This window comes from Halichoeres trimaculatus, unplaced genomic scaffold (assembly GCF_033239565.1).
Source record: "Halichoeres trimaculatus isolate MK-OKI-2021-1 unplaced genomic scaffold, fHalTri1.1 fHalTri1_scaffold_3, whole genome shotgun sequence".
In the NCBI taxonomy this organism is placed as follows: domain Eukaryota; kingdom Metazoa; phylum Chordata; class Actinopteri; order Labriformes; family Labridae; genus Halichoeres; species Halichoeres trimaculatus.
In genome coordinates, this window is record NW_027437181.1 from 7,840,838 (window position 1) to 7,868,500 (window position 27,663).

Consider the following 27,663-nt stretch of genomic DNA (forward strand, 5'->3'; position numbering starts at 1 on the left):
TATGAGGGTTTAAATTTTATTTATTTTAAATCGGTGCTGATTTCCTTAATTTTGGGGGATCAGTGATCTGCCCATCCTAACATATGAAACTGATCTTGTTTACCTCCAGAAAGGTCTGACAGCCAGCCATTGTCGCTTTTTGCTCTGAGACCTAAAACGCAGGACACTATATTGGTTGTTTAGGTGTAAACATTAAGATTCTATTGTTTCAAAGGTTTTGTTCGATGATTTTAAATAAAACAAGATTGGAACATTTAAGTTATACGCTGTCAGTTATAAAAAACAAATCGGTATCGGCCCATATCAGTATCTGCAAGTCAGGCTTTTTAAAGATCGGTGGTTGGCCAGAAAATTGTGATCGGTGCACCCCTGTATTCATGCCTTGACTCCAAAAATACCCATGAACATTTATTTTACTCTGTGGCTGTTAAGCATCTGGTGAAAATGTAAGCCATTAGAGCTTGTCAAGATGGAGATGCAGGATTTCAGAAAATAAACCACGCGAGTCGTCTAGATCGCCTCAGAGCCCCCTGCTTACATGTCATCAATGACGTGCCGATGATGGACACAGAGAAGCTGATGAAAATCAAATCACACAATCTCTGGCACATTTCCTAAATTTTGATAATGATGAAATAAGCTCTTGTTTTTTTAGCTAGTTAGCCTCGAATAACTGCTGTTAGTTGTTGTGGGAATGGGAATGTCAATTAATCTGCCCTTGGTTTCATTTATTCTTTCAGGCTTTATTCCTTCTCAGTTTACCTCACTTCTGTTAAAATGCAAACTACAACTGTTAAAGATGGGTTACTAACATCAGCTTAAAGTTGCCATGAGGTCTAAAACTTTTTAAAAAGTTTTTTATTAGTCTTAAAAAGGTATCGAAATTAACCTTAGGATTTAAGTATCTACCCTGTTGATTGACTGAATGTCTCCTCTTCATCTTCCATTTCTTCCTTTTATCACATCTGGTGCCATTTCTCTTTTTTCCTCCTCCATCTCTTCCCTGCTCTCACCTTTCTTGACCACCTTCTTACTTCCCACCTCTTCGTACCCCTTATTCTGATTTGTCCTTCTCCCAAATTCTTCTTCTTCTCCTTCATCTCCTTTCTCTCTTCTCCCTCTTCTTAACTATTCTCCCTTACTCTTCTTTCTCCCTGCCTCGCTCTTCCTTCTTTATCTTTTTCTTCCTCCTCCTCTTTCTCCTCCTCCTTCTCCTCCCTGCAGAGGAAGCAGGTGGAGTTGGGGGATAAGATGGATTTGTCGTCCTACCTGCTGAAGCCGATCCAGAGGATGAGTAAATACGCTCTCCTCCTCACCGACCTCATGAAGGAAGTGGGCGGAGCTCAGGAAGCCGAGCACGCCGCGCTGCAGGCTGCCACCAGCATGGTCAAGTTCCAGCTCCGCCATGGCAATGACCTGCTTGCGATGGATGCCATCAGAGACTGTGACGTGAGTCTGAACCCCACAGTGTGATAGTCTTCCTCCTCTTCCTCACGCAAGGAGATCTTTGACTCCTCCTCCTACGTCTGTGTGTCCTTGTTGTCCAGGTGAACCTGAAGGAGCAAGGTCAGCTGATCCGTCAGGATGAGTTCACTGTCTGGACGGGAAGGAGGAAGTGTCAGCGCTACGTCTTCCTGTTCGAGGAGCTCGTCCTCTTCAGTAAGCCGAAGAAGATGGAGGGAGGACTCGACGTCTTCATCTACAAAAACTCCTTCAAGGTAAAGCCAATCAAGATCCACTTGAGGATGAGGATCCACGAAGAGTCCGTCCAGGTTCAGGTCTGACTCAGACTGATCTCCTCTTCCTCCTCCTCCAGACAGCTGACGTGGGTCTGACAGAGTCTGCCGGGGACAACGGGCTCCGCTTTGAGATCTGGTTCAGAAGGAGGACGTCCAAGAACCTGACCTTCATCCTCCAGGCGCCATCTGCTGACGTCAAACACGCCTGGACCAGTGACATCGCTCGAATCCTGTGGACGCAGGCCACGAAGAACAAAGGTACGGACTCACACACCTCAGGGACGTCTGTTTACTGAGAGCGCGCCTCCTCCTCCTCTTTAGTGACATCACTTCCTGTCCTGTTTCAGAGATGCGTCTGAAGGAGATGGTGTCGATGGGGGTGGGCAACAAACCATTTCTGGACATCCAGCCTAGCGACGCTGCCATCAGCGACCGAGCCGTTCACTACATTATGAAGAGCAGAGGTCACCACCTCTCAAAATAAAAGTCTGATTTCATTAGACCCCTTTGTGATGATCAAATGATTAAATATGTGTGTGTGTTTGTGTGTAGGTGCCAGAACACGGGCGTCCATCGCCGTCTCTGTCTTTGATCACTCCAACCCGTTCAAACGAGGCATGGCGACCCCTGACCCCGCAGCCTGTGGCCCCTCCTCATCCAGCCTGCTGGGGCCGCTCAACCTGCACATGTACAGGTACGACACACACCTGTCTGCTCTGTTCACTTCAACATGACACAGCTTTCACACCTCCTTCTCTTTCTCCTCCTCCTCCTCAGTCAAACCCTGTCCTCCTCCCCTGCTGCTGAGAGCTCCTTCATCACCTCCTGCATCGAGGAGGACGAGCAGGAGCACGAGACCAGCAGTCAACCCTCCATGAGTAAGTACAGATGCTCTGAGCATCACAGCTCTGGCTCCTACATCCCCCATAATGCACCTGGGTCTATGTCAAACCTTTGACCTTTGTCGTCCTCTCAGCCACAGAGAGTTCAGGCTCATCGTCTCGCTGTCTCTCAGGCTCCACCGGCTCCGACAGCGGCTGCGTCTCCTCACACCTCCAGGAGGCGCTCCCAGAGGAGCCCAGCCCCACCAGCCAGCCTTCCTCCTCCTCTTCTTCCTCCTCCTGCTCCTCTTCCAACAAACAGCACCTCAATAGCCAGTACATTTCACCGGTGAGTGCAGGGAGCTCAGACACATTCTGGTCTTTCAGTCTAATGCGAGCTCGTGTTAACTCTCTGTCTCTTCCTCTGTCTTTTTCTCCTTCTCTTCCTCTGTCTCTTCCTCCGTCTCTTCCTCCATCTCTTCTTCTGTCTGTCTGCAGAAAACAGCTCCGGTCATCAGCCCCGCCACCATCGTGTGAGTCAGCCGACCTGACGGACTTGTAAGTGAATGCATCTCTCTAAAGCATCTCATCAATCTCATAATGTTTGGTTAAGTTTTCACATTTGAAATCTTACTACAGATGTTAGTGAGCCTCTGACAGCTTCTTGTCCAGCAGAGGGCGCTCTAACTTCAATTTTCCCCACATAAAACGAGAAAGAGAAGAAATAATACAGACAAAAAAAAAACTTATTCTTCTTCTGGAAACAAGCCTTTTGGTTAAATTCTGACATTTTTTCTGAACCTGTCCCTTTAAATGAAATTAATCAATCACTCTAGATTTAAAAAAAAGAAGACGGTGATATCAATCTGTGTTTTGGGCACATGCTGGACAGCCTAAGGGCTTTGCACTCCAACAGCGAAGCGAATAAGCAGCACGAAATTGTGAAAAAATTGGAGGCTTCATATTCATATCCACAATTATTCTCCTCTAGTCGTTGTCTTTTTAGTTTTTATGTCTTTCGTCGTGAAAAACTGGGTGCTGGGACACGAACACAATCAAGCGGTACACTATGTTGAATGTTTTAGTATGTGACGTATCAACATTGAGTGTTTTGACTGGTCGAATGTGGTTGCGAGCAAAACTTTGGAAAAACCAACCTCAGTCTGAAAAAATCATAGCCACAATTTTTCTCTGTAAAATAATGCTGCTGGTGTTAAAGCTTGCATTAAAAAACAGTAGGTTAGAAAAAATAATTTATGGGAAAAACATTTGTGCGTCTGGTGTGCAAAAAGCTTTAATCCCAAATTGAGGACCTGGTTTGTGCCCTCGAGTGACGTCTCAGAGTGTTGAAGGATAGTAATGTTAATAATCAGTCTGAACACTCCATATGTGTTTGTGTGTAGACCATAGACTGTAAAAAAATTGACGTCCACTTGCTCAGCTCGAAGTGAGGTCTCCACAAAATCTGCTCCCCCTGGTGACTGGCTGCAGTACAGGTTAAAAAATCTGGCTCTCCAGTCATTCCAGATAGGCTGTGGTCGAACTTTAAAAAATTATTACACCTCGCAGAAATGTTTCTCACGTCCGATTGTTGTGGTGATTTGAAGATATTGTTTGGCTGTCTTGTATCCAAGTCCTCTTTTTTTCTGAAAAGTTTCGTTTTCATTAGTTATAAGAGGTTAAAAACAAGGCTTTATGTAACGTTTAACGATGATTGACAGCTGCCGTTCTCGTGTATTTTTTCGGGGATTGTAAAATATGTAGGGAGGTAGAATCAGGAAGTGATAAGACTCTCGAAAGAAAAAAAATATATATTTTTTTGTCTTCCAGCTCCATTCAGTTTCTCCCAGAATCCCTCATTGTCTCTACTGCGCAGACTCTGGCTCCAAATTGCTACAATGGTGGCGCCCGAGACGGCGGTATTTTGGCTTCAAAACCGTAGAATGATAAATGACAGAGCCACGCTGTCCACTCTATATACAGTCTACGGTGTAGACAGACTATATCTGAAAAAGTGACGAAACAAATAAAATCTCAGTTTAATGAAAAAAACATTTGGTCATTAAACTTCTAAAGGTTAAAACTTTTTCACTTTAAACGTTATCACCTGTAAGACAATCTTCTGAGCAGTTAATCCCAGAGATTACCTTCGTCGTTTAATCAAACTCTCCCTCTCTATTTGTGTCTCAGGTCGACGAGTCTCCGGCTGCAGTTTGGCGTTCCCCCCCAGACCTGAAGAGCCCCCTTTGATGGATTCTGTTGTTTGGATCATTGTGTTCTTGTTGTTGAGCTCCAGTAGAGTTTCTTCTGTAAATACTGTTAGAGTTTATTAAACTTCGTCTGTCTGTAGTTCGACTCCTCACAGCTGCCGTCTGTGCTCTCTGAATGTGTGGCTCGTCCCGGCTGTGAAGAGTCCAGGTTTTGTGGATCGGAGCTGGTCCAGGATCAGCAAGCTGGAGTTCTTTGTACATGTGTGTAAATATAACACAGCTGAGTGTCTGCTGTTACTTTTCTTACTTGAAAATAAATGAGTTTGTTTCAAACTGATCAAATCTCACTTTCGTCCATGTTAATTAATATTCGTTCACCTCTGAACGTTCACTCTGTGCAGACTGAATTAAAAACTCCTCTCTGCTCCAGTCGGAGAGTTTCTCCTCTTTGGACTCACAGAGACTCGGCTCTGCTCCATGTTACCCATGATGTCTATTTCATGTTGGTGCTGTGTGTCCTCTCTCACAGCCTGTAGCTGATGGAGCTCACCTGTGCCCATTAACCAATCAGGAGCAGAGTGAAATGAGAGTGGAGGCCAGTGTGAGGTGGACTTTTGATCTATAAGATTGAATTCAAAGAGTTTTTATTCTGTTTAAGGTTGTGTTTCTTTTTGTTAACTCTCAAACTGTGGGTTACTTTTTTATTTTCGTCATCACTCTGAGCAGCTGAAAACAGAGGTCTCTATGGATTAACCTGAGAAACACTGCCCTCTGCTGGTGAGTTTGAGCACACTGCCACAAGACATCAACAAACTGAAACATCTCAAAGAAGGGAGGGAAGAAAGGGAGAAGAAAATTGTGGAATATATATATATATATATATATATATATATATATATATATATATATATATATATATATATATATATATATATATATATAATTTATCTATGCGGTCAAGCCTGATGATCCCGTTTGCGTGTGCACCATAGCAAACCGCGCCCTCTCGTGGTAGGCGGCGCGTAAGCCGGATGCCGTAAACCGCATTTGTTATAATAACGTGACGTCACATCAGCGCGACACAGTGTACCCGGCTAATGAATCCCGCGAAGAACAAATTGCGACATAGTCAACAAACAGCAGCGATGGAGGACATGCAGTGGCTTTTCTTCTTTATGATCGACATGTGGATTTTTGTTACAAATCGCAACCAGGCTTTGTTCGAGAGAAGGCTGCGGGCTGCGAGAAGAAACACAGCCGAAAAAACAAGACTACTTTGGGAGATGGTTCTTAAGACGTCCGATGTGGACAACAGCACAATAACTCGACAGAAACGACGACGCAGAAGGGTAAGCTATACTTTCATTTCTTGTGAAACAGTGTATTTCCTCATAAGTGTTTGTACAAGTTTTCTACCTAAAGCGTTAAAGGGAAAGTTCAGTTTTTTTGAAGTGGGGTTGTATGAGCTCTATGTGACCACTAACAGTAAGACACAAACTGTAATCGCTGGTGACGAGGAAATAGGCACTAACAGGGAAATACCGTACCAGATTCAAAGGCTATTTTCTCTGCCTACAAGAACTAAAATCAAAAAGTAATACCACAGTTTAAGAGTATGCTACATAGAATAATTTTCAAGTGCATTAAGTCTTCGGAAATATAAACATTTATCCGGACCTAACTAACTGGTCATGTATCCTTCCGCGCAGCGCTAGTGCGCTCCGTCCCCCTCCTCCTTTCAGCTGTAGGGAACGTAAACAAGCTACCTCGAGCGCCGGTTACAGACATAAATGTTTATATTTCCGAAGACTTAATGCACTTTGCAATGCAAGTTAACTGAGGGCTAGGGCTGAAAGAAACAAAGCACACAGCACAACTGATGTATTCAATGTGATTTATTAAAAGTACTGATGACTTGTGTTTTTTAGGTACTTCAACTGCTGGAGAATTATCGTCACAGACCAACTTCGCGTTCCTCACGGCGTTGTCTATTTCCCCCTGCTCGACCTCTTCGTCGGTGATGCCAAAGAAGGTCTGGACCTCGACGGTAGTCCAAGGAACATTCAGTAGTCCACTCATTGTCTTAAAAGTCAGTTTTTCTTAGCAAAGTCATCTGAAGATTCAAACATGGAAGGCACGGGAAGTGACGATTCTACCGACCAATCGGCATTCTGCAGTGTCGTAGCTCCGCCCTTTGAGAGCGGATCGGTTCAGCCTGGAACCAAACTGTACTTAGTGGAAACGCGGCTTTAGAAAACTACACATAGACCCAATCCTGGACCTGGATTCTTCAGAGCTGCAGACTCCCCCTGCTGGCCGAAACTGGGTGCTACAGCTGAGAAAGTGAACTTTTCATGACTGTTTAACGGGATTTACACAAAACTTGAACCGTATTTAGCCGATCAGAAACTCTACTGCCCCCCACAGGAAGAGAGCAGGAGCTACAGATTTATAAACTACATCAAAGGCAAGAATCAATCTGAGAGGAATTGATAAAAAAAACTGTTTATTGATCACAGAGCAGGAAATGAGACATATGATCACATCATCATAACAAGGCAAAGGTCAAAGTGGGGTCAACTCGGGGTCACATGGTTTATTTTCTCTAAAAGAAGGTAAACATCAGGCTGCTGAGGTCAGAGCCTTCATCTGTCCTTGTACACCTGTCCTTAATGTTTCTGCTCCTCATGTTTCATGAATCACCAAAGCTGAACAATCTGACAAACACAGAATTAAAACTTTTTTGTTCCTCTGAATTCACTTCCTCCTGATCTCTGAATCGACACATTTTGTCCGTTCACACATTTAAACCCACAAATGTTTTGACAAGAACCAGGAGTTTGTGTTTGCATAGCCATGTTTTATCAAAAAGTGCAGAGAAAATAAAAACAAGTTTTTACAGTAAAACAAACACTGATTGTTGCTGTGAATGACTATTTGACTCAGGGGTTTAATCTGTAAAAAGTGAGCACTAAATATTTATTATTCAGGAAAAAGCAGCGGAGAGGACGGACATGAAACAAAACAAACTGCTCCACTGAGTGGATGAGTTTGTTTTTTTGCACAGGAGACGTTTGAAATGTTTCCACAGGACGGTTCATAAAAGCACCTTTTTTAGCGAACAGACAGAACATAAAGTGCAGCAAGGCAAGGAGACTAAAAAAATCTTTAAGATGATAATAATAATAACACTGCTGCAGGGTGTCTGTAAACAAACACACAGGAGGAGGAGGAGGAGCAGCAGGAGGAGGATGTTCCTGTGGCAGAATCAAGGCATCAGGACCAGAGCCGACCCAGAGACAGGATTTATTCTACACACCTGAAGTTTAAAATGAGGTCTTAAGAGTGTTGCATTTGAAATTAAAGATCAGGGAACATGTTTCAGGAATGGTTTTTGTTCTCTCCTGCTTTAGGCAAACTGTTTGTCTGTTTGAAACGAAAAAGTTGACCGGACACGATCAGGAAAGAGAAATCAGTTTCCTGCATCGTTCACATGACACAGTTTTATTTAACAGAAACACAAACTTAGAGAATTTGCAAGCAATATGAGTTCCTTAAAACTGTTGGTAAACTGACACTTCTAAAATCAATTCGAGTTTTGGTAAAGCTCCTGTGTAGGTTTTAGCTGAGGATGAACTGGAAGAATGTGTGGCTTTTCCTGATGACAACTGTAGGATAAATTTAACAAAATCTGAGCTAGGGTCACCAGGTGTCCCACTTTGCTTTAAGCCTTGTTTCCACCAAGCTGTTCAGTTTGGTTCATCTCAGTTCAGCACACATTTTGTGGTGTTTTCTTTGACCAAAATCGGGAAAGGTCCCCCCCCCCCCAAAAAAAACAACCAGTACCATCTCACTTTTTGGTCCCCTTATGTTGGGGTGCCAGGCACACCAATCCAATCTCAAAAGATGAGGCTAGAAATACTGTAATCTGCTGATTGTTGGGGAGGAACTTCCCGAACCAGGAGCACAGATCTGAGAGGAATTGATTAAGTTAGACCCAGCGGTCTAAGTTGCGCCCCGTGGAGTTCACCCTTGAATGGGCGACCCAGGTTTGATTTCAGCATGTAGCATTTTTCTCTTAAGTCACTCTCACTTCAATGGAAGCCCATTGTTGCCAATGACAAAAAAAATCAACATCATGAGATTAAAACTCATTATTATGAGATAATAAGTAAAAATTATGTGATACAAAGTCATAGTTGTGAGATAATAATTTCATATTAAGAGATTCATGTGCTCTTGGGTTGTAGTTTCTGCATTACTTCATTCTTAGTGCATCACTGTACGTGTATATGTAGATCTGTAAACAATATGCAACCCTAAACAAGGTAATTTATTTCAACAAATGAATAGATAGATGAATATTAGCGTAATTAATAGTTGTGTTTGTTAATCTGGTGTCATAAGAACTAAACACATTACATAACTATTGTAATGTGTTTAGATTTTTTTTTTTTTTTCACAAAATCGTGACATTTTACCCCATAATTATAACTTTAAATCTCACAATAATGACTTCTTATCTCATAATTTTGACTTTTTTGTGTCTTTTTTTCTTTAAATGGTAGAAATGGGCTTCCATACGCCCCCTTTCCTGCTCTGTCCACGGTCCTCTCCTTTCTCATTCAAGGCAGGAAAAAACCCAAATTATAACAGGGAAAAAAAAAACCCTTATCAAACTGTGCTAATCCATACCAGACCACTTGGTAGATACAACGCTTTATAATCACTTTTCCTACTTCCTGCCAATAGAGACGTTGTCCCAATGACACAGCACAACTCCATCCGTTATTTCTTATTTAAATGTTCAAATATATTTTGTATTATAATTATGTTAATCTGCAAAAATGACATTTATTTTCTCCTAAAATTATTCATAAAGAAGGGGAAACAATATGACAGTATTTTCTTACATTAAGAATAATACATTATTGATTAAAACCCTTTATCATTTTCAAAGCTGTGACATGTTTTAGCAGCGTCACTGCTCATGTGTAGAATAAAAGATGTTTCTGGATCAGCTCAGGCGACAGGAAGTTATTTCCTTTAAACTGCACAGACTGTTTAAGGCTGGACGAACACACTGATCAACTTCACAAGTTAAAGAACTAATCAAAGACATACACACTTCTGCATTAATGATGCATTTCAAACTAAACACACAGTTAAAGGTTAAATCCACTGTTTTAAAGCAGGTGTGTTTCAGTCATAACAACCTTTTCTGTGATTGAGTGAATTTAAACTTCATGATGTTGAACATGAAGAGATCAGAGAACAGAGGTGTGGACGGGTTGAAGCTGCACATGAATCAAACTGTTTTAAGACATCGTAGATAGAAATCCTTCAGGTTGATACAAAAATAAGAATCCAAACAAACGTTCTGTAAAAATCCTTCTTCATGACGGAAAATCAAATCAACACAGTGCTGTTAAAGAGGAGAGAGAAAAGGCAACGATGATTTCAGAGCTGATCCTGGTCAGTGAACGCATCACGTCAGTCTATTCACCTTTTCCTATGTTTTTTTTTTTAAACTACTTTCAGGATGAATTCGTCTCTATTTCTGGATTCAAACACTCAGATCATCTTTAAGACTTTTCTGAAAATAATATAAATATCACATATATATTCTGTATATATAGTTTCTTATATAAAGGTAGGATGATGCTCAGTGCTTAATGATTGATCCTTCACATTCATATAGTTAGAATTAAACTGTGAATACTGCATTTAAAGAATAGAATAACGATATAAATCTATGAATTCTTTAAGAAGACTTTCAAAATAAAAAAGGAAACAGGAAGTGATGATTATTTTAGATCCTGTTCAGTTTCTTCACATGGACTAATGATCAAATTGATTCATTTAAGAGAAGGTGTCCTGCTCTTCTTCAGACTTTGAAAACTCTTTTTGTCCAATTGCACAACTTTTTAGAAGCTTCCTCCACTGCTGCAAATCTGCAAAGATATCACCAACACTCACAGGTAACAAAGATCAGATTTGGTAAGTTTGCTAAAGTCTTTAAAGATTTACCAATTAGTGACATCACAAATTGAGTTTCTTCTCCTGACGTTAGATTCTGACATCCAACATTTTTGATCTCTTTCCTTCTTGAACTGATAAAACAAGCATAATAGTTCTTAAATGTTTCCGTCTCTTTTCATAAATTCATAAATAGAAACGTGTGTGTGCTGATTGTAACAGTCTGTAAACCGTTCCTCAGACTGACTAAAATTCTTCATCCTCTACGTTTCAATAAAGATTCATCACTTATCTGATCAGATCCTCTTCAGGCTCCTCTTCAGGCTCCTCTTCAGTCTTTGGACTTAAAGTTTCTCTTCTTCCTCCAGCCTGTAGGGGGCGAACTTCTGCAAACACCTGACCCAAAACACAACGCTGTCCACTTAGTCCAAGGAGGTAAACATCCTCTGAGAGCGAGTTAAAGCACAAAGAAGAGGAGGAGGTGAGGATGAAGGTCTGAGCAGATCAAGAAGCAGAGACACTCCTGATGGAGCAGATTTGATACGAAGAGTTTGATTCTTCACGTGTCCACAGGTTTTTCTTTCCACAGGTTTTTCTTTCCGCAGGTTTGTTTACACAGGTTCGACCCTCGGCTGAGCGACGCTCCGTCCTGCAGTCAGAGCTTCAGTCCTGCAGCAGCCAGAGGAGGAAGAGGAGGAGGAGGGGGATGAAGAGGGACAGGGGAGAAGGGAAACTCCTCCTACAACAGTGTACACCTGAAGAAGCTTTTCTTAGAGCGGGACTCCGTGATCTTCACCGGGCCGCCGCCTCCTGCTGGGTTGTTGTCATTCTGCAGGGGGAGATCAGAAATCAGTCATCTTCATCATCCTCATCATCACCCAGCATTCTGAGGAACTGGACTTTGGCAGATTTGTGTCAGACTCACCATTTTTCTGTTGAGTCTCGTCATGATGTCTCTGCCCAGAGTGAAAAAAGCCTGAAGGAGCAGAAAGTTCTGGATTAATATTCTGGACATGACGTGACATGAGAAATGTGTGATCTGGACTCACCTCCTCCACGTTGATGCTGGACTTGGCGCTGGTTTCTAGAAACTTGATCCCGTAATCTATGGCCAGCTGAGAGACGAGAGGAGAGACTTTAAAGTCAGTGACAGAGTTTAACGTTCAGCTGTTTGAGATCAGAACAGCTCCAAAAATAGAAATTAGAGAGTTTTGTAGAAAATATGTTAATGGTTTGAGAGTTTAAAAAAAAATATCTGCTTTTAGTAGTTGGTTTTTGTAATATACAGGTTTGACGCTGTCAGATTTGAAGCTAGGGTATCATCTGATGTGTCTGTAAACAAAGAGGACATAAAAAAGGAAGCGTAATCTCACCTTCTCTCCTCTCTCCTTGGACACTTGTCTCTTGTCGTTCATGTCACATTTGTTCCCCAGAACCATCCTCTCCACGTCTGCAGAGGCGTGCTGATCAAACACAAACACGCACAGGAGATATTACTCACCACGACTTATACTTGTTACACTCACAACCCCAAAAGACACTTATTCTAAACTCACTGTAAGAGCAAAAACACCAAAAAGTCAAGAAAAATAAAAAGAAGAAAAAATAGTGACAGTTGCTTCAAAATCAGCCAATAAGCTGAGAGAGTTTAAATAATATTTAAGACATTAAAAAAGGTTTTTGGTCAAGGAAATTAAAAAAATGAAGTTTTAAAAACTGATATGATACACAGTTTGTCCAGCAGATGGCAGCTCTGACACGTCAGACTCAGAGAGTGACCGTGGCCGAACCTCAATGTCCCACTCAGTGACTGAGTGAGTAAGTCTGCAGAGCTCAAAATGGTAAAACTTGGGTTGGTACAACACTTTGCCACTTCTCATAAAAAAATACATGTATGTCACCATGTAGCTCACCTGAGCAGCAGAATTAATTGTTACTGAACAAGGTTTAGATTGAAATAATTGAAAACTTTAACAATACGCCCCTAGTAAATCCAGTTTTAAGAAACTAGAAAAAGAAAAACTAACACCAATTAATAAACACTGATGAATTCTTACTGTAATACATGTTGTAAATGCTGATACTTTTTATATCAAATTATGTATATCTTGATGTGTTTATTGTTAGTTGTTGTATATTTCATTCTGTATGTAGTTGATAGCTACTTGTATTTTGTGTGTTTTTTTGTTGTTGTTTTTTTAAATGTGGACCACAGGAAGAGTAGCTGCTGAGCTGCTGCATTGGTGGCAGCTAATGGTGAGCCGATGAAATAAAGAATAAAGAATTTATTTAAAACAATTTATCCACAAGAATGAAAGGAATATGAAAATGAAGAATCTTAGTATGGGCTGCATGATGGCGCAACGGTTAGCGATGCAGCTTTACAGCAAGGTCACTGGTTTGATTCCCAGCTTGGCCTGTGGGCCTTTCTGTGGAGTTTGCATGTTCTCCTGAGCATGTGTGGGTTCTGGCTTCCTCCCACAGTCCAAAAACATGCTCATCAGGTTAATTGATCACTCTAAATTGTGACTAGGTGTGAGTGTGTGTGTGAAAGGTTGTCTGTCTATGTGTCAGCCCTGTGATTGACTGGCGACCAGTCCAGGGTGCACCTTGCCTCTCGCCCAATGACAGCTGGGATAGGCTCCAGCCACCCGCAACCCTGAACAGGATAAGCGGTTCGAAAATGAATGAATGAAGAATCTTAATACATTAGCCTAATTAGCAGTACGTGTTGATGTAAAGATATGGGTAGATTAAGGCTATTATACACATTCTGACTGTAAGAGTTAATAGACTGGCCTTTTTGTTTTTTATAATTTTATTCTATATTTTACATTTTTCTGTGCAAAACAGTGTTGTTTAATAAATTCTATTATGAGAGAGATCGTTTTGGCATTTATTTGGGATACATTGTGGTTTTGAAATAATTGAACAACAGAAAAAAAATCGTTAGACTAATCATCCAATTCATCGTTACATTAGTCGACTAATCGATAAAATAATTGCCCGATTAGTCGTTTTAAAAATAATCATTTACCCCCAGCCCTATCTGAAAGACAGACAAATGTATGTCTCTGAAACATCAACTGTGGTTTTAATTTCTGCGATTCTTGTTTGTCTCTTTTTTCATGTTTCCATGTTACAGGTTTGTTCATCCTGCCGAATTCATGGGTTACCCCTGGGAACCTCATGGCAAGGAACTGTGGGTAGTTCCCTCACACTTAGTCTGCAAACTAACCGACTTATGGAAAGGGTGCATTAAGGGCCCCAAAAGTCAGGGCGAGAGCCCTCACACTTTACGTGTGTGAGTGTGAACATTGAGATTGGGCCTGTCTCTCTGGAATAAAGTGCGTGTGTTAGTTTATTCAGATTTATTCAAAAATTAAAATACTACATGGTCTGGTCACATGTTGGCGTGTGATGTCATGGCGTACCTCCTCAATGTTGCGGATCCAGTTCCTAATGTTATCGAAGGACTTCTCGTTGGTGATGTCGTAAACCAGCATGATGCCCTGTAGCACAAAAGACAGGAAGTGACTGCAGAGGAAGTGATGTCAGCGCAGGAAGTGCCCGAGCAGTGTTTGACATTTAGCTGACACATGCACACACACACACAGGTCTTACCATAGCTCCTCTGTAGTAGGCTGTTGTGATGGTCCTGAACCTCTCCTGACCTGCCGTGTCCCTGCAAGATCAAGAAACAGACTAAGTGAAGGCTGATAGCGCTAATGGCACTGCCGTGTGTCATCATGATGATGATGGCGTCCTGCTCTGAGTCCAAACTCACCAAATCTGAAGTTTGATCTTCTTTCCATCAAGCTCGATCGTCCTGATCTTGAAGTCGATTCCTGAAACACAAAGTCAGCTCGTTTAACTTCAGTGTTGTTACTTTTCTGCTCTGTTAGACCCCACCCGTCTGACGTACAGGGTGCGTTTGTTTCCCTTCTCTCTCTCTGTGTTAAATCTGTCGGCTGACTGGGTGCGACTCACAGCTTGAAAAGGAAGTTAAAGATATTTTTAACAAACAAAAGTGAGTCAAACGTCGCTTCCTGATTCGACAGAGAGAAAATCTGTTTCCAAGAAGTCTGACAGCTCGGTTTCCTGACGCGTTTCCTGCTCAGAGCAGCGAGGAGATGTCGGTGATGCTGGTTCAAATCCCTGTATGCGTCACACTGACCTGCTCTGCCTCTTATACACTCTGATCAGCTTCACCAGCCTGTGTGTCAGCAGCTAGTTCACCCAACACACCGAGGAAGATGATTGGCACTCCTTCCATTTAAAGCATCAACACTAAAAACACAGCCCATCTGGAACGACTGGGGAGACCTTTGACCTATACTGCAGCCAGCCACCAGGGGGAGCAGTTTTTGTGGCTACCTCACATTGAGCTGAGCAAGATGACGTCCATTTATTTTTTTATTTTCAGTACGTTAGCTCCAACTCACCAATTTGACCTGTGAACTGATGAAATTTGTATCATATCAGCTTTTTCCGGTTTGTTTATGTATATTTCTGATTTTCCCTGCTTGATATTAATAAAGAATTTCTGACTGTATGTATCTCTAAATTATAAACCACGAATCTGTGAATTATTGAAAACATCATCCAATTTGTTTTGCTACATTATTCTCTTTGAATAGCTGCTGTAGCGCCACCAACAGGCCTATTAATCCACTTTACTTAGCCTATGTGAGAAGTTTTGATTATTTCTTTAAGAGGGGTTTCCAGGTTTTCTTAGCGAAAGCAGAACATTGATGGAGATCAGATCAATATTTTTAACCATCTAATGATCTGAAAACATTTAGAAATAGAAAATAAAATAAAGTGTTTCTTCGGTTTCGCTCAGATCAAAAGAGGGAGGAATAATTCGTCTGGTATAACAGACTGAGTTTCAAACATTCAGTTGTCTCTCCTCCTCCCTTCATTCTTCTCCGTCACCAGGAAGTGAAACCACGTTACTGCTGTTTGAACGGAAACGTGCAGCTCTGTGGGTCAGTGACCTCCTCCTACTCCTCCTCCTCCTCTCTGCTCCTCAGAGTCAAACTAAACTGTTCACTTCATGTGTGAGGAAACATTTTTATACGCTACCAAAAAAGTTCAGTGTCACCGTACTACATCTGTTACATTAAGAAAAGAACTGTACCGTCATGTAGCTTCTGATTCATTTCCTGTTGATTCTGTGATCATTTTACACACTTTTATTGGGCTTTTCATGTTGTTGTTAACATTATTATCTGCTATCACTACCAAAACAGCATAATGCAGGTGTTAACATCACGTCAATGTCAGTAATCAATAAGAATATCTCTCCATTTGAACTCAAACTTCAAATTTTAGCTTTTCTTACAGAGTCAGAGTCTCTAGCTGCAACTTGTAATATAACCTCATTCTTCTTCATGTGTAGCAGTGTAGCATGACAGTGATGCTAACTTAGCCCACAGAGCAAACACATTGTTTACTTCAAGCACTGATGTGCAATGATATGCTGTTGTGCAATAAATTAAAGTTGTAGTTTTAAGCTGTTTTGTGTTCATTTTGGGATTGTAAAATAATCTCGAATTTCTAAAATGTGTCAATAAAGCTACAATGTAACTAAAGCTACTGTTAGGGATGTTCGATACCACTTTTTTTCAGACCGATACCAGTACGAGTACTCCCTCTTGAGTACTCGACGACACCTAGTACCAATACTACTAGTACTTTTGATACATAGAATTTAAATAAACAGTTACAGATCATTTTGATCAAAGACAGCACAGTCACTCAAGTCAAAAATAAAAAATAAACAACTCTGAGTTTACTTTTTTTTAAATAATTACACTGGCATCAGTGGTTTAACATTAATTGTACATATTCCACAACAAATTCGTTCATGCAGTTAAAACAAAGTAAAAAACAAAAAAGATTTAGAGGCTATGCGGAGGATCTGTTGGACTGGACTTGCCACCCTCTGGTCCAGAGTCTCACGCGCACTGTCATAAAAATTTGACTTTTAAACAGCCACATATTTGTTCTTGAACAAATTTTCTTTGTTCAAGACAACTTTTTACTGGATACAACATGACAAGGCAAGGTATGTATTAGTACAGTACAAACTTTGTCAGTTTGTACTGTCCATCAATAGCTGGCTTTATGCAGCGCTACAAGCAGCTCTGTGTGACAACATATCCGTAGGCTGACCTGTCAACAAGCAAACTGTCAGTTCATACAGTAGTTCGTACGTAGCACTGACAGACCAGTGCTGTGAGGCATGTCCATAATCTGAAACGTTAAATCCTGGTAAGCTATGTCCTGCCAGTCATCTACCAAGCAGAGCTAATGTGACCTCACTCTTCATTTCATTGACAGACTCTCAAGTTTGAACAGACCACTGCAGAATAACTGCACGTGGGTTGGAATGGACATCATCACAGACAGCTTAACCCCTTTAGCCTTTAGCTTGTGCACAATCTCTCTCCTGTTTATCTTTCTTCTGCTCTTCTGTCCTTTTTCTGTCTGACAGTTAGGCTCGTGTCCACCATCACTACAAAGTTAATCACAGAAATCTTTTTCAGCAGAGAAAGACACAGATATATCTACTCACTACTAAAGTTATACAGCTGGCATGGTGTTGTCATAGAGACTTGGATGTGCCATAAATCAGCCTGTTTTGCTCGACCACATTGGGAAGCTATGAAGTAGCATTTCGAACAGCCTACATTGGCGCTGATAATCTCATTTTAAAATGTGGATTACAATCAGGCACATACCTAAAAGGAAGAATTTTCCAAGATCACTTTCAAATTCTTCACAGCCCCTTTAACAGTTGCAAAAACTGACTTTTTACAGCTTTGTTCAGTGAGAATACTGTGCAGTGACAGTCGTTGAAATAACACATCTGATACATTTAAAACAGCAAACTGAATGAAAACAATCAAAGGAAGTGTTTGTATTTGTATTCCATCACTAAAACACATTCATCACTTCCTGTCGTTTTACTGACAACATAACAAATCAGTCAGCTCAGACACTGATCCATAAACTGATCTCTAACACAGTGTCAGTGTCCTCTGACCCACAGATCAGAGTCTCGGGTCTTCAGTCAGTTTGTGGGTCAGTTTCTCTGAATGTGTCTTTGTGTTCAGTCCGTTATAAATCCATCCCCAAGATCCGTGTCACATCCCTCACATACTGCACACACATCCCACTTCCACGTTCTCACACACACACTCACACACACACAGCCAGAGGTCAGCTGACTCTCACGAGACCCGGGCAGCGTGGTGACAGTGCATCCTCTGTCCGACCATAGCAGCAAGGGATTGTGGGATGTCGTTTAAAATTCGTCCAGTTTGAGTAGCTGAACTGGAGGAGAAACCGGCGGACACACTCACACACACTCTCACACATTCAGATGGTCATTTCTGATGACATCACTGCTGAGAGCCAGGTGGAGGTGTCTTAATGATGTGTGCTTTCAGTGTCAAGGTGAACGCAATACATGGGTTACACATGTAATAGACATGCTAACACTTTAATGAATGCTAATGATGAAGCTAACTCTATAAGACTGATCAAGTCACAGACTGTCAGTTCACCGTCACAGGTTCATGATTACTTAAATGCTGCCGTTTGGGTTTCCCCACAAAAAGGCCCCAAAAAATCTTGATAAGGGAAGCTTTCCAAACTCTCACAGGTGAGTCATTAGACTTTTTATGTTGCCTGCCAAAAATGGAGCTGTAAAGCCAAGCTTGGTAATGGAAAAGTCTTTCTTCTGCTGAGCGTGGATCAGAGGGTTTCATTTAGCTATTAATGCTTGTAAGGACAAGACCTGATGTAAAATCACACTCTGGGACACAAATATTACAACACTGGCATCATGGGTTCATTGTAGGGCTGCACGATAATGGAAAAAACTGACATTTTTTTTAGGGGGGGTTGCGATATATTGCGATATATATTGCGATATATATATTGCGATATATATATTGCGATATATATTGCGATATTTAAAAAAAAAAAAATTCACCAGATGACTTGAATATCTCTGTTTGGGAAGAATTTGGTTGACTCACAATGACACCATAGTATTCCTATAATACCGTTAAATCCAGGCTAAAGGGGTTTATCTGTGAATGATGAAGTTTGCTGTATAGGAAAGGGATCCAGGAGGCCATGACTCTGTACAAAATAGAATAGGTTTCAATTTCCGTTGCTTTTTTTCCATTTCTCCGATAAATGGGGGAAATGCGAGGTCACATCACATACGCAATGTGACTATTGCGCATGCGCAAATTGCGATGGCGATGTTCAAACGATATATTGTGCAGGCCTAGTTCATTGTGTGTGAGACAAAGGGAGAGTGACTGCAGGGCCTCAAAATGGGGGGAATTCCCCACTATGTTCTTATCATAAAAGGGATTTTATCGGTACACTTTCTCAAACTCTTCCCAATGCTCTGTGTGGTGAAGAAGCAGCTAACAGCTCCCAGTGAATCAGTCAGAAGTGCTCACAGCTAATAGCATGCTCTATATTTGGTCATGTAGCACAGATAGCAGTAGGCCGCATGGATATTCACTGATGAGAAGCTGAAAAAGAAAATCAGGGATGTCCTAATACAGATTTTTTGACATCCGATCCAGTACAATTTTTTCATGATATGTGTTGCCAATGCCGATCCAATACCTTTCTCTGAAAAGACCCGTACTCTGTTGGGTGATTCCATTGTAAATGATGAATCATATTTGTTGAATTAAAGTGAGCCTTGATGGTACCTCCTCAAGGAACACTCACTTAACAAATGTTGCAAGATGCTGTTTTACTAAGAGCACCAAGAGCCGAGTATAAATAAAGCTCCCTACTAGCTTTGGCTAACGTGACTGAGTGCTGGATGCAGGGACTCTGCTCTGCGGAGCAGCTCGGCTTTACATGGTGAATTAGTAGTTAAAAGACTGTAGTTTTAGCAGATGTCGTAATACTTGTGAGACTGTGATATTTGCATGCTTGTTCTGACATATACTGTGAGCCTGGACCACAATAATGTGTGTAATGCTGCGGTAATAACATAGTGACGAACTGACGGTAGAGGCGATCTGTAGACGACACTTTCAGCATGATGGATAAAGCAGACAGAGAAAAGTGAAGGAGCAGGATGGAGCCCTGTTATAGAAATAGTTTATTGGTGAAGTCTGCCTATATTTCCACGTATAAACTATACATGTTACAGTACCAGTTTGACTCACCACACTGAAGCGTCCTGAGATGATCTGTGTCGAGGTGGATTTTCTTCCTCCTGAGCTGCAGAACCGTCCGGGTCTGACTCGGGGTCCAAAAAGGACGTATCCTACACTCTGCCATTTTATTAGTGCTATCAATGCCTTACGGTGAAGTTTTGGCAAACAGCAAACTCGCTCGGTCTGCTCCATTCAATATGGCGATTTTAAAAATATTGCCATGCTGCAAAAACCGCCCCCTGGCTCTACGCCCTCCGCCCCTCTGATAGAACTGACCAATCAGAGCACAAAGGGCTGTGATGCGAGGTTACTGGAGGTCATTCTCCAAACGGAGCGTTTCAACGAGATCTTCAGAATGGCCTAAAATGAGGATATTGAGAATACTATTGTGGGGCAATGAAGGAACTAAATGACTTGTACTGAGGGCAGAAATACTTTACAGGCATCCTAGTCTGGCATAGTGAAAAGGAGAAACAAGCATGATATGTCCCCTTTAAGGAAAACATGGATTCCAGCGTATTGACCGGTCTAAGGGTAAGAGAATGTATGTCACACAGCTGGATCACATGAGTCAGCAGATAAACTGTGTCAGGAGGTTTACAGAGTGTGGCTAACGTTTACCAGGCTGGCAGCGTCCCCTCTCCAACGTCCACATGTCTCAGTTTGTTACACATACCACGCAAAAATGATCTGGAGGTCAAACTTTGACAAAACGCAGACATTTGCTTTTTTATGTCTGTGTAAAGACACTCAATAGAAATATGGCTGTATCCTCATCCTGATGATGCTTTTCACAAAACAAGAAACAATGAGCATATTTAGCTGTGTCATCAGCTTATATCTTAAGTCTGTCTGAAGTTTCTATTTGCATCTCCATCTGAACTGCAGAATCAGACACTGCTACACAAAATGAAAAATGCTCACTACCCCACCACACACACACAAAAACACACAGAGTGAACAAGACAGTTCCCACTTCCTGTTTCCACCAGGAAGACACACTCTGCACGGCTCACTCTGACGAACAGGAAACACAGAGAGAAAGACATATTTGTGTGTGTCGGTCTTCTGTTAGAAAGTCTGTGTGTGAGTGAGAAAGAGGCTCCTCGTGTGCTTGTCGACCTCTGACCTGCTGGTAGAGGATGAACTCAGGGCTCACAGCAGTACAGACTACAATGAGGAAAACAAAGATCGAGTCATCGACACACGCTCTGTGCAAACACCAGCTCATGACCAAGAAAAGGAAGAAGAAGAAGAAGAGCTCTTTTGTTCATCCTATTGTCAAAAGTCAGAGAAGAAGTGTGTCAGACTGACACCACATGTTCAGCTGCTTCACTCTTGGCACAGACTGTCAGTCAGTCACTCATTCATTCATTCATTTATTCCAAGGAGCTGGTGTCACATTTCACTCAGGGTTTGATGAGCTCATGATCAAATCCCAGCCATGCAGATATTCAGGAGATCGGACACCCTCTGCCTGATGACCCTCTAGCTGTAAGAGTGGTGTCTGTCTTAGGCTAGCTTGAGGAGCTACTAGACCATCTCAGACAGAGGAAAGGAGAGCGATGTCCTGTCCTGCAATCCAGGCAAGACTCTCTATGACTTTGGGCCCAGCTCACCTTGGTATTTACACAACCACCCCTTCACTAATAATTTTTTAACATGCTATTGAAAGCCTTTAGTATAACTATAATATAAAAACACCTTTTTATCTCCAGCACAAGGCCACAGCTGCTGATACAAAAACCCTTTAGCATCTTTTTACCTGAATATCATACTGTTGCCCCACTGAGTTATTAGTTATATATAACAGTGGTGTGCACGGAGGGGGGCAAGTGTCCTCTTGGGAGCCAATATGAGCACTTAGGTACCCTCTTCCTCCAAAACACGCACTATAAGGCCCTCTCGGGAGCCAGAATGTGCATTAAGTGCCCTTTTGGGAGCAAAAATACACTCAAGTCCTCTATTAGGAGCCAAAACCTGCACTAAAGTGCCTTCCTCGATTTTTCAAGTGCATTTAACACCATCCAGCCCATGATACTGAGAGATAAGCTCAAAGACATAGGAGTGAACCCATCCTTTGTCTCCTGGATCACAGACTATCTCACAGATAGGCCACAGTTTGTCAGGTTGGGGGCTCCACAAGGAACTGTTCTGGCTCCATTCCTATTCACACTTTATACTGCAGACATCAAATACAACTCTGAGTCCTGTCACATCCAAAAATACTCCGATGACACTGCTATTGTGGCGTGTATCCAAAATGGACAGGAATCTGAATACAGGGATCTGATAAAGGCTTTCTGTGACTGGAGTCATAGAAATTGTCTCATACTGAACACCTCAAAAACAAAGGAAATGATTGTGGATTTCCGAAAGTCTGGGCTCTGCCATCAGCCAGTTAACATCCATGTGGTGGACGTGGAGGTGGTGCCAACCTACAAACATCTTGGTGTACATCTGGACAACAAGTTGGACTGGTCCCTTAATACAGATGCACTCTTTAAGAAGGGGCAGAGCCGTCTCTTTTTCTTAAGGAAGCTCAGATCAATTGATGTCTGTGGAAAGCTGCTGCAGATGTATTATCAGTCTGTGGTAGCGAGTGTTTTGTTTTATGGTGCAGTCTGCTGGGGAAATAGTTTAAAGCAGAAGGACAAGAGGCGACTGGAAAAACTGGTGAAGAGAGCGAGTTCTGTGGTTGAATCCAGTTTGGACTCACCGGAGGCTGTGGTGGAAAGGTATACACAGAAGAAAGTGGTGGCCATCATTCGTTACGCTGATCACCCACTTCACGCCATCATTGACCAGAGAAACAGCAGCAGTGGACGACTCACCTCTGTGCGCTGCAGGACTGAGAGATACAGAAGATTGTTCCTCCCTGCAGCTATCAGAGTTTTTAATTCTTTAATCTTTGGAAGATGAGCCCACACAACATGAATTTCCCTTCGGGGATCTATCTATCTATCTATCTATCTATCTATCTATCTATCTATCTATCTATCTATCTATCTATCTATCTATCTATCTATCTATCTATCTATCTATCTATCTATCTATCTATCTATCTATTCTTTGGAGCCTAAATATGCCCATAAAGTGCCCTTCAGGTGGCAAAAACATGTGTTAATGTGCCCTTGAAAAACATGCTGAATTTAGTAACCTCTTCAGTGGCAAGAACATGCTGTATGTGCCCTTGCCCTTTAAGAAGCCTGTGCACGCCACTGTTTTACAATATTGTTTTATAATCAGTTTTACAGTTTCATTTCAGCGTCTGCTTAATGAAACTGTCTAACCATAGAAATGTAATCAAACTTCAGACAAACACAGTATGCAGCACCCACAACCTCAAACACTTCCTGCTAATACTTGCAACAAGAACTGACAGTGAGCTATCTTCTCGCCAAAAGCCACGCTGCCCACCTTAACCAGTCACTTGTATAGAACTGAGGAGACTTTTCAACACCTGGTTTAGTTTGAAGTTTATCACAGATTTTTTAGTGCAGATCACTATGACATAGTGAAAGAGAAAGCTGTTAAAAGTGGCGCCACTGACCTGATTGCTGGGTATGTAAATATGCTCTGCACAGACTTTCAGCTGGGCCCCGTCACATTCACTTGGCAAGTTTTCAGAGCTGCTGCACAGTGAGATTTACAACTTTTTAAACCCAAAGAGATTAACAGATATAGTTATTTCACAGTGGAAGAACAGAATTTACTTCTCTTACTTCTGGTCTTAAAATTATTAGTTTAGGTTCGTCAGACTGGCTGATGCACATGTATGTGTTGAATATTTTGTAGTAAGATTATGGCTTTTGGGGAGGGTGAGTGGAAAATGAAGCCAGAGTTTGACAGACTAATCAGGGGGGTGTCGGCAGAGATACTGACGCTATACCAATCCGTTTTGATGAAGAGAAAGCTGAGCCAGAAGGCAAGGCTCTCAATTTACTAGTCAATCAAGGTTACAACCCTCACCTATGGTCATGAGCTGTGAGTAGTGACCAAAAGAACAAGATGGCAAATACAAGCGGCTAAAATGAGCTGTCTCTGTAGGGCGTTTGGACCCAGCCTTAGAGATAGGATTTGGAGTCCAGACATCCAGGAGAGGCTCAAAGTACAGCCTCTGCTCCTCCAAATTGAGAGGAGCCAGATGAGGTGGCTTGGATGCCTCCATGTGGAGGTGTTTTGGGCATGTCCGTGTAGGAAGAGACTCCGAGGTAGGCATAGGACATGATGGAGTGATTCTATTTCTCAGCTGACCTGGGAACACCTTGGTATCCCCCCAGAAGACCTGTTAGAAGTGGCTGGAGACAGAGGTCATTGGTCTTTGCTGATGGCATTGCAGCCCCCATGACCCGGGGAAAAAAGCAGTGGATGTCTGGACTTTATTGTCAGACTTTACAACAAAAACTGCAGGAAAACATGTCGCTGTACATTCCAAATAATAACAGAAAAAAAAAGTGTGTGTCCAAAACAGGTGATAGAAAGGGGCTCTCAAAGTAGAGGGGATGAATCCACAGCTCTTAACTTTGAAATTAAAGTCCTATAACTCAAGTCCTGGTGCTTGAGATACATTCTGTAACATTTCTCCTCCAGTATTAATGTTGAAACTGTTAATCCCACCCCTGATTGTTATTGGTTTGAGAGGAAGAAGTGAAATTGCTGACTGGCATGACATTGTTCCAAAGTTTTTAAGCAGCACTATCACAGTGACAACAGCAGCTGATGTGGAGGGGGTTTTGTTCATAGGATGCTTACAGACACTGACTTTTATGGAGGGAGTGGAAAAAACCTACTATAGTTTTTACTTCTTGTTTCATTATGCGTAGACTGCCACATGTCACTTCCACCCTCAGGGACAGTAAAGTTTCTTTAATGATGGTACAATGAGTTATAACTTCTTATTTTCGGTCATATTAAGTGTAAACATTGTGGTTTTCAGTGTTGTATAACGACATTAACTGGGGTTAAAGGTGTGAGAACTTCTTGTTCTCCTGTGAACTCTGAGTGTTCAGAAAAAAAAACTTTACAGCTTCTTAAACTCAAACAGCCACTGAAGAGATGATCAATACTCTGAGTAAATAATCTGATCAGGTAATTGATTTCGCCTGGCTCACTGATGGGGTCAAAGGTCACCTGAAGCTAACATCTGGACTGTCAGTTAGCTCTGGTCCGTTAGCTACCATCAGAACCAGAACCATTGGCAGCTAAAACTCGAGTCTGTACCGGGTTAACTCGACGTTAAAGGGTCAGAGGGGACTCACCGATGGTGGAGATAAAGGTGGTGTTGAAGGCGTCCTCACTGAACCTGAACAGCAGGCAGGTTTTACCGACCCCGCTGTCCCCGATCAGCAGCAGTTTGAACAGATAGTCATAAGTCTTCGCCATTTTCCCGCCCTTTGTCCCGGTGCTCCCGGTACTTTAACGGAACCTCCGGCCTCCTCTCGCACTGTCGGCCCTCCGGCTCTCTGCTGAGATCACTGGGTTCACTGGGAGCACTGGTTCTGTACTGGGTTCCACTGAGAAGGGACTGAGAGGGAGCAGGAAATGGTCCAGCTTCAAGGCGAACGAAGTTAGCTGCGCCATACATCCGGTGAGGCTCTTTCACAATAAAGCACCAAACCAACGAATGATTGTTTTTCTGTACTGCAGGAATTAATTCCACTGATTCCTCTAATTAAAGCTTTATAATGAAACTAATAATAATAAAATGCTAGAGAGGTCGTAAATGCTTGCGAGCTAAACTAATTTACTTAAATCTCATTGTATTAAATGAAGCATATAGCATTTTGGCTATTTCTTAGTTTGATGTAAATTTGACAGTAACATATATTTTCATACGAAATCATTACATGGTTAAATAATTGTTGCGATTTTTACTTTTTTAAACATACAAAAAGAAAAGGGGTTTGCGGCAAAGGTTTTCTGAGGTTTTTTTTTTTTTTTTTTTTGGACAGCATGCTGAAATAGGGGACACCACTAGTTTTCAATTTTTAAATAATCAGATAAAAACAAATTATTTTTCTTCAAAATTGAACTTCATTTGCTCTTAAAAAGATGTATAATCAGAATAGTTCTACAAATTTCACAAAAAGGCAACACTATGGACCTAATTGGTTTTACACTAGTATCTTAAGACATTTCCAGCTGCGTTAACAATTTTTCTAAATTTAACCACAAGAGAAAATTATTACCTTAAGTATTTATAGTTTTCCTCAAATCTATAGAATTTAAGCTCTTGATAAAATAAATTATTTTTCTTCTTTTGCTTTGCTCTCATTGTTTTCTACTCCCAAGCTTGTATTTTTAGAGACAATCTACCCACTTTTCCGGTCAGTCTAGCGCAGCTTTATGAAGCCAGGAAAAAGGGGGTGTTTACATTTGACGTCATATGCTGGGAGGCGTGGTCAGGGCGCGCCCTCGGTGGTGGGCTGCCAGATTAGGACAGAACATTTCCAGGTCCATACCATGGGTCCTGGCTCAAAGAGCTGAGGGGGGAGATGGTTTCTATGATGTACTGATTCTATCAGTCTGAAGGAGTCAAAGGAAAAACTAAGGGCTAAGAAACACAACAAACCGCTGGCACAGGGTAAATTATGACTATGGCTCCTTCCACATCTGGACTCCGACAGCTGGACAATCAGGGGACGGCAGAGACATGAGGAAGGACATGAGACTGACCCTGGAACAGTGAGGAGGACACATCCTCACATCCTCTGAGGAAGTTACACCCTCACAAGTACCAAAAAGTTCATCTGTGAGCAGTTCTGAATGAGAAAGGACTAAACCCCCCTAATGTGGGATGTGAATACATTACTATCTGATTGCAATAATCCTATTCTGTTGTCAAATACATTTGGTTTGGTTACGAGGGATAACAGAGATGGTAGATTATTAGAAATTAATTAGATTTATCTGCTCTTTGTTTTCTTTTTGTATAACTTAAATAATAATGTATGGTGGCCTTGACGATTGACATGGAGCAGCAGAAACATTTCACCAAAATACTGCAAGGATCTACAAAAACTACTTCAACTGGTTAATTTTATCTCGAAGTCAGCTTTCTGAGACTCTGATTGGCCGCATCCTGTTTGCTTATTATCTGCCTGTGTGCTGGACAGTATTCAGTTTATGTACTGTTTGTTGTTAATGCTTTTTTTTTTACTTCCAATTTTCCTTTTTAAAACCTTATCCCTTTGTCCTCAAGAGGCTTTGCATTTTTTGCCAGACTGTAAATCAGTAATTGTTCTCAATGACTTGCATTGTTAATCAAAAGATAGAAGCTAAAACTATAAAATATTTTGCATGTTTCTTCACATTGGTTCTATGTTTGCGTTGCCATTGCTTTTATGGTGTCATTGCATCGATGGCATCATTGCATTGACACATAGCAGGATTGTGGTGATTTTTTTTTCACTTATTGTGCATGGTGGTAGGAAATTTAGTTAATTTATCTTATCATTATCATTTATTGAGTTTCAGCCAGTATTATCTTTCCCATTTTCGCCTTCACTGCTCAATGGCTCCTTTTTGATTCGGAATTTAGATTTTGAGGCATAGATATACTTAAAACTGATCATGGACCTTCAGAATCTTTGAAAACGTCACAAAAAAAGTTTCAAAATCCTCAGCTGCTGAAATTTTGAAAGAGAGCCCCAACAAGATACATTTATGATAATTAAAAACATATTACAGCACAAAATAA

The 27,663-nt window shown here is 41.5% G+C and overlaps 2 protein-coding genes across 3 annotated transcripts in view; one reads left to right on the top strand and one right to left on the bottom strand.

Annotated features, from left to right (window-relative positions):
- Positions 1-5,062, top strand: part of plekhg4 (pleckstrin homology domain containing, family G (with RhoGef domain) member 4) — a 56,908-nt gene extending 51,846 nt beyond the window's left edge. Inside the window, exons 16-24 of one of the 2 annotated variants that reach the window (XM_074666341.1) lie at positions 1,225-1,449; positions 1,548-1,718; positions 1,817-1,997; positions 2,087-2,203; positions 2,292-2,433; positions 2,517-2,617; positions 2,755-2,909; positions 3,059-3,118; positions 4,751-5,062. In XM_074666341.1, coding sequence (XP_074522442.1) covers positions 1,225-1,449; positions 1,548-1,718; positions 1,817-1,997; positions 2,087-2,203; positions 2,292-2,433; positions 2,517-2,617; positions 2,755-2,909; positions 3,059-3,097 — 1,131 coding nt within the window. In that variant the 3' untranslated portion in view covers positions 3,098-3,118; positions 4,751-5,062. Of the gene's footprint in view, positions 1-1,224; positions 1,450-1,547; positions 1,719-1,816; positions 1,998-2,086; positions 2,204-2,291; positions 2,434-2,516; positions 2,618-2,715; positions 2,910-3,058; positions 3,119-4,750 lie in introns of both variants that reach the window. The other variant, XM_074666340.1, reaches the window with a different exon arrangement.
- A 6,006-nt stretch (positions 5,063-11,068) lies between these two features.
- On the bottom strand, positions 11,069-25,510 carry LOC141787515 (ras-related protein Rab-8B). Its single transcript, XM_074665983.1, has 8 exons — positions 25,223-25,510; positions 14,537-14,597; positions 14,374-14,434; positions 14,184-14,261; positions 12,123-12,212; positions 11,799-11,864; positions 11,675-11,725; positions 11,069-11,578 (listed from the first exon to the last, which is right to left on the bottom strand). Exons 1-8 carry the CDS (start codon positions 25,344-25,346, stop codon positions 11,489-11,491), a joined length of 621 nt encoding a protein of 206 aa, XP_074522084.1. The 5' UTR covers positions 25,347-25,510; the 3' UTR covers positions 11,069-11,488.
- Between the last annotated feature and the right edge of the window lie 2,153 nt (positions 25,511-27,663).